The following is an 11,288-nucleotide window of genomic DNA, read 5'->3' as shown; positions in this document are numbered from 1 at the left end:
TGCTTCCTTAACAAAATACTAACATAAAAAAAAGCATTAATGATTTAAAATATTTATCAAACGATAAGTTGAAATCTTGTGTTTATTACGCACCTATAATAAACAGTAAAAAGGCAAAAAATAAACAATGACTATAGTTTATTTTTAAAGGACAATACTAGTTTTAGACTATAGGCTTAATTTTTGCATTAAAAAACTTGAGTTTAAACTGATATTAATAGTTTAAACCAGTGGTCTTCAAGCTAATCGAAATCTGTGTACCCTAAAATGCAAAATTGAAATACATCGTACCTCAATGCGTGAATATCTAATATAAGTTTCAAATTTCCTGTAATACCTAGTGCAGGGTTTCCCAAACTTTTTATTACACTCAAAAACTGCCTAAGACCTTTTTCTTCATTATCAACTCCAGAATATCTAGTGTAAGTTTCAAATTATGGCCTTGCGGCCCCTTTACTGCTCACGGCCCCCTAAATTTCCATGGGAGCTACTTGGCCCTGTTTGGGAACTTACAAAAATTTATCGTCATATCTAGTGTAAGTTTTAAAATAAGCTTTAAATACACCTCAAAATATCTTTATTTTGCTGTTCATCACGAACTCTATAATGTCTAGTGTAAGTGTCAAAATTTATAATAATTTTTCAACTTACGATTCATGCACCACAAAATAAATTTCTTGTACACTAATGCACACTTTGAAGACCACTGGTTTAAATTACAATAACTAGTTAAAAGTTAAGAAACACAAAGAAATACTTTTGTAGATGGTTTTAAGAACATATTTTCTGGTTTAACACTTAATTAAACTTAACAACGTTGCTTTATATATTTAATTTTACCCAGTTCACAGAAGAATTGTCATATTGAAAAATATCTTTTAACTTTGGAAGTCATAGTGTGATATAGTATAATTGTAGAATAAGTAACTCACTGCGGTTTCAATCGATTATCTAAAAAAGAAATATAAACAATATAGAGTGTACAACATTATTGCTGAATTTAACTACTTTTTTTTTCGACGAGCTCTCCATTCTCTAAAATGTTTTAGATCTTATAAAGTTTATTTGTCACGCTTACCACTGATATATGTTACAAACAAAAACAAATTTTAGCCTGTATAGAGAGCTATTTTCTAAACTTTATTTTTTTTCTAAAAGTGTTCGATGAAACTAATAATAAAAATATTTAATTCTGTTTAGTTATAAAGGAACTTCTGTTCAAACTTTAATGTGGAAGGCCATATATTTTGAAAAATTGATTAAGATTAAATAACAAAACTATGTAGTAAAAATATCGTTTAAAAACAAAATGTTTATATTTGTTTACTTATTTATGAGACTTGAATATAAGCTCGTCTAGTATGTATTAGTTCTTTATTAGTTTAAGTGCAAAAATAAAACAATGCAAAAAAAAGTTAATTGGTTATTACCACTTGCGAACGTTTGAAAAATAAAAAACCACAAAAAAAGGTTTAAAGTTTGAGGATTCTAATTTTAAGCGTTAAACTTTAAATACCATAAACGAAAATAAAAAAAATGTTTTATTAAGCTTTAACAATATAGTAAATTGATGATACATTTATTACTTGAATTTATAACTTTATTTAAATTAGTATGTAATATAAGTATTTAATAATAAACCTATTTGATTAAGCTAAAAAAAAAGAACTTGTGTGATTACAAAAACATTTAAAAGGTAGAAAATATAATTCAACCAAACAGTTTAATTAAAAAATTTGATTAAGGCGAAAGTTTTAACTTTATGTTATTCACAAGAAATAGGTAAACAAAACTATTTACATAAAAAAGCGAGTTTATAAAACTATTTTAAAAATAAAACTTTTGATTAAAACGATTGTTTATCATTGAAAAAATAAAAAAAGAATGCTCTGTAAACATTATAATATAACAAAAACAGATAAACTACATAAACTTTTTAATTGAGTACATTTAAAGCATCATAAGAATGTAATCTACAAACTTTTAATTTGATTGATAGACAAACAGCAAAAACTCACTTATCAAAAATAATAGAGATCATCCACAACAAACTGATAAAAAAAACTTTGAACGTTTAAATATACACTTGAGAAGTAGTCAACTTATGCTCAGTAAAAATTCAACCTACTTCAACAACCCACCAACCTTTAAAAACTCTCCGACCTGCTTCAGTTCAAAACGAAGGATTGCGCAACTTCAGCGCAACAGAAAGCAACTTGTTCAAAATTTGAACGCTTCAGCGATCAAGCTCTCGTCGCTTCCCACGGAGCTCACCGACTCGGACCCCCTCCCGTCGCTCACCACCCGCGTCACCGACTCACACAGCTTGTGCTCCTCCTGCGCCTCCAAAAGCTGCCTGTCAAGATCCTGCTGCGGGTCTCTCAGCCAAAAAGAATTTTCCGATTGCAGCTCGACCGACTCTCGATCAAAACTGCTTTCGGAAGAGCGGGAGCTGGCCAGGTACTCAGCCGTCGACTGGTTGTTTGTGCTGTAGATGTCAGTCGGCAGCATGCCCGCATCCGCCAGGGGGTCCACGCTCTCCGTGCTCGCGTAGTAAGTAGGCTGCTCGTTGGTCGTCATAAGCTTCTCGGCGTAAAACGTGGACTTATGGTTTTCATTAAACTGCAAGTGGACGTCGGTGTCCGTGTCGTAGGTCGTGGAGTAATCTACTGAAGTGCGAATTGACTCGGTGGGCGGCAGGAACTTTGGCGTCGGGTGCTCAGTGTAGTTGGCTTGCAGCTCTCTCACGTGCTTGATAAAGTCGTGCCCATTCTCGTGCTCGTCGTAGTTCAACGTGTCAAAGCTGCGCTGGCCCTCGGGCGTGAACTGCTCCACCTCGACCAGCCAGAAGTACATCTGCTTCAAGCAGTCGGGCAGAACGAAGGACTTGGCGCGCAATTTTAAGTCTTGAGGCACGCAGTCCACCCCTCCGGTCTGCTCGAACACGGCAAAGGCGAACTTCTTGGTCGTCGGATGGTCGATCAGCTCCCTTTTCACGTTGTCGATCAGCTCCCAGAAGCTCACAGAGGTGTCGGCACGTTTTTCCGACCACAGGCGCCTCGCAAGGGGCGTCCAAAGGACCAGGACTTTGAGGTCGGGGTCGCGCAGGAGTCGGTCGTAGAAGCTGGTGCGGCACACCTCCGCCTCGTTCTCCATCAGGTTGCACGTGGCGTTGATGCCGAACTCGCGCAATATGCTGCAGAACATCCATACTACCTGGAATAAATTTGTATATAAATACTCATATTACTAGCCAATAGTTTGTTAATACAGATGCTACCGAAACAAGTTCGTAGTTAAAGTACTTTAGTTAAATAAAGAAATAATGTACTTTGCAAACTGATTTTGTTAGATTTGATTATAAACTTGATTATAAGTTTATAACAATTAATTAAAAAAGTAAAAATCAAATGCAGAGATCATGAAACTAAAATAACCTTGCGCATATAGTCGCACTCACTCTCGTACACAAAGATCAAAATTTTCTTTTTACGCTGATTTGAAATTTCTTCTGTGGTCAACACTTTTTCTCTACCCGCCGAGGCGGAGTTTGAACTTTTCTTGTCTCTCAATCTCGTCTGCACCCAGAAACTCAGACGTTTGTGGGAACCGTTTCGAAACAAACACAGAGCAACTGTAACGAATAAAAAAGAACAAGCGCTGACAATTGCGATAGTTGACCCTTTAGTTTTCGAGTAGACTTTGTTGAATTTAGTGATGATAGTATTTCGTTGGCAGCTTTCAAACGTTGCGGCCGCCCTTTCCGCACAGCTGTATGAAATTTCATCGATTTCTAAAGGGTTGGAGAAGCGATTTTGATTCAGAGTTGTTATCTAGCAAAAAGTATAATTGCAATTTGAATTAGAACTTTTATTTGTAATTATTATCACTTAGTACTAAAATGTTACTAAATACTTTGTAAAATGAAATATAGAAAAAATAAGATCTTACTTTAACTTTGTAATTTCGACCAGGCTCAAAGACTTCGTCTGTGAAGTTTGTAAAACAATCAAAGTTTAAAGCAAGGTCCCGGTTTTTAAAGTAGTTAAGTCGATTACCCAAGCATACATCCACAGCCGAGTCACCAAAGTCCAGTCTAAAACCTTCCACATAATCAATGAGTGCATTCTGCGGAGGGCCAAAAGTGATGTTCAAATCAAACAAAGCACTGTCATTTGATTCTTTTGCAAGGTAGATATGTTTATTTTTGTACCAAAAAAGCGTCAAATCAGTTGGCGGTTCAGGTTTAACGTCGTCCGAGTTGTTTTTAGAAGTGGCGCATGAAATATTTTTGTCAAGTGGAAAAATGTAACAAGAAAATTCTGAGTTATTTACCGAAGTTTCGCTAAACTCTGGCTGTTTTGTATTCTGATGACACAAGTCGCACAAGTTCACTTCAAAACCACTTGTAAAAGTTGCTTGCATCAGAGAAATGATAGTTAAAATTTTGATGATCATGTTCACTGTAAAAAAAACCTGGCAAAAATAAAAGCTGATGAAAATATACTTAGACAGTAAGTTTTCAAACTTAAGATTCTATACAGTGTAAGAACTTATCTACTGAACACTTTAAACAACTTAAACATAACATTTTAAATGTGAACTTTAAACTAAAAACACACAGAACAAACAATATTTTTCTTTAGTACTATAAAATATTTTTACGGTCCTACAAATTACAATCGTTTTCATACAAAGTTAATAAAAGTATTTTAATAAAGTAAGTTTATATAGAATTTAATTCTAACTTAAAATTAAACTTAACGCATATTCAACCATAAATTTAAAAAAACTGTAGAGATCTATCAAGAGAAAATGTTCTTAAACATATAAGAAACAAGGTTTTATTTCTACATATCTTAAGCAATTGCTTATGTTAGGAAAACTAAAACTTAAATAATAAAAGATATGTTCAAGTAATATTTGTACTATAACACATGTATAAATTGAAGTATTAAAATGAACTCTTAGTATTTTTTTTTTAATTTAACAAACCAACTACATAAATAAATAGAATCAGCTTAAAACTAACTATTTTTTTTTACTTTACAAAAAGTAAGCGAAAAGTTTTAAACTTATATCAGGTGGTAAATTTTTTATTGTTAGTAGAAAACTTTGTCCTTTCTACAAATAAAACTGTCAAATAAATCTAACTTAAAACTAGCCTTTAAAACAAATTTATAGGTCTTCAGTTTATCTACTTATGTTCAGCTGATAATCATACGTTTTTTTGCTTGACTTTAACAAGTAATCAGAAGATAAATTTTTCATTTGTCTTAAAAACTCCTTTCCAACTGTGCTGGAGTAAACAATAGGTTTTTCAAAACTAACTTGATGATCAGCTGAAAACTGTTCAATATCATTAAGCCAAAAGTATATGTCATTAAAGCTGCTTGGTAATGTAAATGTTTTGGCCTTTTGTTGAAAAGTTTTCGGAAGGATGTTTTGCTTATTGAAGTTATCAAATGTTACAAAAGCATACTTGTTGAAACTTTTATTAAAACTTATTATGTCTACTTTAACTCGGTCAAGCAGTAGAGTTAAAGTACTGCTCAAATCCAAACAAGCTTCTTCGCATTTGGGTGTCCAAAATAGTAAAACTTTAAGATTTTCATTTTCTACAATACTTTCTATAAACAGACTCCTGTTCAGCAACAAATTTTGGCTAGCAATGTTGCACCATGCATCAACACCATATTCCCGCAAAACACTGCAAAAAAGCATTATTAAGTGTTTCAAACATTCATGCTCTTTTTCAGTCACAAAAACAAGAACTTGCTCAGTTTTACTGGACAAAACACCATTATGAAAAATTTCCCTGTTTAAGTCAGAATTTTTGGATAAATTTGTTTCTTTTTTAATTATAGGTCTCATGGTATTTAATTTACAATAATTCTTCACCAAGTTGATTGAGTTGCAGTAAACTAAAAAAGCAGTAAAAAGTGCAACAAAAGTAATTCCTATTAGTGATGCAGTGGCTAAATCGAAACTAACTTCATCTTTCCCGCCAGTTTTATTTACATTTTGAATGGGTTCATGAGTTGTTAAATGAAGAGGTTTAGATAAATAGCCGTTGTACATAGTTCTAATGTCTACATTGAGAAGTCTGTCAGCCATTGTTGAATGTTTAATGTACCTAGAGAAGCAATCAAACTGAAAATGTAGTCCTTTGTTTTTGATAAAATCAAGTTTATTATCTAAACAAATATTGATGGAAGAGTTTTTATCAAACTGTAAAGTAAAACCATTTATATATTCAATATATTGATTATAAGGTGGTCCAAAAATAACATACTTTTTTAAATTACTTCTAATAATAGAGTTATTTCTTATAATCAAGTTGGCATCTTTAAGCCTAAAATGTTTAATAGTTCTTGGATGCTCTGGAGTTAAATTTTTACTTTGTTTATCATAAGCACACCTTTCGTGAGTCATTACACAAGAAACAGCGTTATTTTCTACTGGTGTACTGTTGAAAAATAGCTGATTACTATCATGACTGCAAACATCACACATGTTGATTTTGTACAGTGATGAGTTAAGAAATTTACGAGTCATATTTACTTTTGGGTAACCTTGACAGATCACCACTACTGCTGCTAAAACAAACTCAATCTTCATTAGTACTTTTTAGTATACAAACTAAAATCTATAACGAAAACAAACCTAATACTAACTGATAATTGAAAAATAAAAACTAATACAATTTTAATTAAAAATATATATATTTCTAAAAAACTTAAGCTTTAAGAGTTAAATAAAAATTTTTAAAAGCCTGTACAACCGTATAAAATTACTTAAAGATAAATTTTATAACAAGTTCTCTGATACAAAATTATACAAATCTTACTTAAAATAGTACTGTCTTTAGACTCCTTTAATAAAAAAACACTGCTTTTGAGTTATTTTAAGGTATTATTTTTAATAAAAATTACTATACAATAAATTGCTAAAGTGGAAATAAATGTATAATGAAGAAAATTTATTAAAAAAAGTTCAAAACAAAAAACAATCTCAGTTTTATTCTTACATTAAAAAACATACTAAAAAAATTATCTTTACAAAATTCAAACTGTTTTTAACAAGTATAAAACTTTAAACATTAATATAATTTCATTAAAAAAAATCATATATAAACTAACCAAAACTAAGTTAACAGTTTAAAATAATGTAATGTCATTTTGAACATAACAAAAGAAGGCCAAAAACAAAGTTTTTACTTACAGTCATTGACTTAAATAACAACACCTTTGAAATAAAACAACCAAAGTTGAAGAGTTCAATAGGATTCATACACAAGGATAAAACTAAAATAAGAAAAAAAAATTCATTAAAAATCTCTATTCTATATAATTTAATTGTTTTAAAACTCTCTCAGTACTTTCATAAAAAAATAATAATCAAATTTCAGAAGTTTTTGTAAAGCTTTAGTTATAACTTATTTTTTAAATTTAAATATATTCAAATAAATTCAAATTAAATATTTGTTTCAAAGTATACAAAAAAATTTTGCAAATATAGTTTAGATAAAAACCTTTTAGAAGATAAATTTTCATACTTTCAAGAAAACTGACAATAAAGAAAGTGTTCTTTCATTCGTCTGCAATGTAAACTTTACACAAAGCATTTCTCGAAAAACTAATTTAAGTTATAAATATCAATAAAAACTAATTTGTTATTCATGTTTAAAGTTTTTTATAAGATCAAATACTATTATTGAATAAAATGCTTAGAATCTCTGATGGCATCAACTGGAACTTATCATTTTTATAAAAACATATTATTTGCTTTGCTTCATACATTGTAAAACTGTATTTTATACATTTTTTGTATACTGCATATAGATCAAGTTTTTAGTTAAAGTAAACAAAAAAAAATATAAAAATTCAAACTAGATTTAAAATAATTTACTAAGTTAATAGAGAATAAGATAAAATTAAAAAAATCAAAATTTTTATTAGTATAAAGCAGTATTGAAAAACTTAATTTATGTTGTTTCATATTTGATCATAGAACATTGAAATTTTGCAAACCACCTCTCGAATTTATAAATGAAACCAAAAAAAAAAGTTTTTAGTAATTTTTAAAACAAAAAATCAGTTTTAATATACTTTGATAGTTTCAATCACATAAACTTTTAATTGATTCAAAACACAAGTAATGACAGTAATCAGCTATAGTAATATCATCTGCATTGAGTTTTAAATAGAAACAATAAACATTTAAATCATTTACAGGACATGCTAGAGTCATACTATTGCAGTTCATATTTTTTGCAAAACTACAAACTGTTTTGAGTAGCTTTTTTTTTAAATCATTAGCTACTTGATTATTTGCAATATATAGATCTTCAACATAAACTTCTCTACCACGCCAAGTTGCACATCTTATTGAAGAAATTGAGTAACCAATCAGTATATCTTCTGGATATTTTGCTACAACATGTAGATAAAATATTTGATTCTTTCCAAAACCATTTTTTTGAAGGCTATCAAGAGTAAGTTTAAAGTTTCCAAGACTTTTTGAAGTAAAGCTGTTTTCTATCAACTTTAAAACTTTCGGACAATCTTCTAAATTTGCTCTTTTAAATTTATAACTCATATTTGTTTTTAACCTTAAAAATAGCAAAACATTTTAAACAAATACATAAAAAATAACATTTTTTTATAAATAATAAGACTTAATTATATTACAATAATACATTTAGACTTATTAATACTGTTTTTGATTTTGGGACCAGAGTGGTCAAAGCAAGGTTTATGTTTCTTTCTGGTGCAGGAAATACTACAATTATAACATTTGGTTACAAGACAACTTCACTAACGGTTAGTAATTTATGCTTGCAGGTCTGCAGCTAAATTAGTTTTACCAGGCAACTTATGAACTTCAAAGAGCGGTTTCAGCTAGCACTGTTTAATGATAATAGAAGGGTTATTTTGAATTTTGTTTAAGGCACAGTCACCAAAAGTTTTTACTTATAACCAATACATAATATGCATTATAAGTAAATAAGTATTTTAATACATATTCTGTATTGGTTATAAGTAAAAACTTTTGGTGACTGTTTTGGTTATAAGTAAAAACTTTTGGTGACTGTGCCTTAAATAAAATCCAAAATAACTCTACTATTATACTCAAACAGTGCAAACTGAAACCACTATTTGAAGTTCTTAAGTTCCCTGGTAAAACTAATTTAGCTGCAGATGCTGCATTATCTTATGCAGACTTGACTATTTAAGTGAACTAGAATGATAAAGATGTGATAAAAGAACAACTTCTAATTGCTTCATTAACTAATGAAATACACTATTTGATGGCAATCACTTTGAAGGAATTATTTTTTGTTACCAATGTTTCAATTTTAAAATAAAAAAAAAATTGGAGCTTCATCAATTTGTTTTATTTAAAAATTTTAAACAAAACTTTAGGTTTAAGTAGGTTATAGAAGTAGGTTACAAAAGTAGGTTATAGAAGTTTTAAAAACAATAAAAACCTTTTTAATAGAATACCCAAAACTTTAAACTTAAGTTTTAAATAACATGGTAAGGAAAATATAATCAGAGTTGTTTTTACATTTAAAGTTTTAGTACTTTTTTATAGCCCTTGTTAAAATTTTGTCAAATATACTAACTGTGTTGGTAGACTTAATTCCAGCTCAGCTATATTTAATAAATTGATTATAATTTGCTGCTGTAATTACAAAGCATTATGCTACTGTTGGACTTTATTGTGCAGGGATTCCCATATCAGAGATAATACAGCAGCTAATAGAACGAAGATCAACAGTTTATGATGTTGTGATGAAGTAGAAAGAGCTCAGAACACAAAAGATCATCCCAAAAGCAGACATCCTTGCTAGTTGTACAAAGAACAAAATATAAGCAGTTTGAGAAAGGGTTAGGACGACTTGGGATTTAAAGAATAATTCAAAATCAATGAAGAAAATTGTAAAGATTGATCTCAAATATTATTTAAACTAAAGTAGCATCACTGTACAAAATTGCTTTAATTAAAAAAAAATACGTTGTGGAGAAGCAATGCTCATTCACAAATAAAGAGAATGCGGAATATAACTAAAAGATTTGCCTGTTTATTGTCATCACAAGTCATCATTTGTTAATGTTTGGTCTGCAGTAAAAAAGCCTCATAATCAGTGTTGATTTTTGTGAAATAGGGTTCAAAAGTTAACACAAATGTGTATATTGTTGACATGTTGGCTTTAGCCTTGTGTAATATATAAAATAACACTTTGAAAATGAAGATTTCACTTTTCAAAGGAATGGTGCTCTCTCTCACATCTGTAACAAAACCAAAACTTTGTACAGAAACAATTACTTGCTGATTAAGAGCAAAAAACTGAGGTTTCCTTCATTGCATGACTTCAAGCCAATTGATTTGAGTGTTTGGTCTTTGTTGAAAACTGAGATCTTTAGCTCACAACACACAACTGTAGAGTCTTTGAAAAGTTTTTGAAGAAATTTGGTAAGTTATTGCAGCTGAAGACAGGTTTATTGAAAGATAGATTGGTTCATTGGTTTACAAGGTTTTTAAATAATGTATAAAGCATGTGACTTTTATTTTCACTCATAAGTTTAAAAGTGAGGAGTTTTGTTTTTTTAGGGAACATTTTCCCACCATTTAGTATTAAAATACACTTCAGAAAAAAATTATCTTATTTGCTGTATCAGTCCATTTTTAATAGTAGTTTACGTACACATTTGTAAAAAGACTTTGTTAAGGGCATAATCAGTGTAAATAAGTTTTTTTTACAGTTTCATCTTGTTTTGTTGATTTCTACTAAGCTACAAGCTGCTTTTTACAAATTTTAAAAACTGAAAACAATTTGTGAAATATAGCATGTCAAAGTTGGAGACTACAACAGGTTCCATATGGGAGACTAAAAATAATAAATTAGGTTTTTTTTTTTAATTTTTGTTCTATTTTCTAATTTTGTGACTACAGAACGTTTTTAGTATTGGAAAGAACACTTCCTTAAAGTTTCAGGTAATTATATCAAAAAACATGGGAGATAAACTTTTAATGGAATAGTATTTTTTGCTTTTTTAGTTTTCGGCTTCCTTAAGGAATTTATTGTAGTCTTCAACTATAACCAAAAATTATTTTGAATTTTAAAAATCAGTAATAAGCAATCTTTAGCTTAGTTATAATAAAATCAAACATGGTGGCAAAATTTTTTTGGCAAATTTTCTCCAAGTTTTCAAAATTTCTTCCAGGTTTTTGAAATTACAGGCTTAAGGGTCTACTTATAATTTAAAATTAAGTTTAAG

At 29.7% G+C, this 11,288-nt stretch overlaps 1 protein-coding gene across 1 annotated transcript; it reads right to left on the bottom strand.

The window, feature by feature from the left end:
• Positions 1-1,750: 1,750 nt before the first annotated feature.
• LOC145831691 (uncharacterized) lies at positions 1,751-4,470 on the bottom strand. The gene is made up of 3 exons (XM_082939004.1): positions 3,952-4,470; positions 3,438-3,833; positions 1,751-3,216 (listed from the first exon to the last, which is right to left on the bottom strand). Exons 1-3 carry the CDS (start codon positions 4,456-4,458, stop codon positions 2,221-2,223), a joined length of 1,899 nt encoding a protein of 632 aa, XP_082795130.1. The 5' UTR covers positions 4,459-4,470; the 3' UTR covers positions 1,751-2,220.
• Between the last annotated feature and the right edge of the window lie 6,818 nt (positions 4,471-11,288).

This window comes from Thalia democratica, chromosome 3 (genome assembly GCF_965202585.1).
Source record: "Thalia democratica chromosome 3, ktThaDemo2.hap1.1, whole genome shotgun sequence".
Taxonomy (NCBI): Eukaryota; Metazoa; Chordata; class Thaliacea; order Salpida; family Salpidae; genus Thalia; species Thalia democratica.
The sequence above is the reverse complement of the archived record's forward strand: the minus strand, read 5'-3'. Positions and strand labels throughout refer to the sequence as shown.

Coding starts and splice junctions, on each gene's coding strand:
- LOC145831691 (XM_082939004.1), bottom strand. CDS start 4,458: ATGATCATCAAAATTTTAACTATCATTTCTCTGATGCAAGCAACTTTT. Junction 3,834..3,951: donor GTCGAAATTACAAAGTTAAA/GTAAGATCTTAT, acceptor ACTTTTTGCTAG/ATAACAACTCTGAATCAAAA. Junction 3,217..3,437: donor AGTGCGACTATATGCGCAAG/GTTATTTTAGTT, acceptor AATTTATTCCAG/GTAGTATGGATGTTCTGCAG.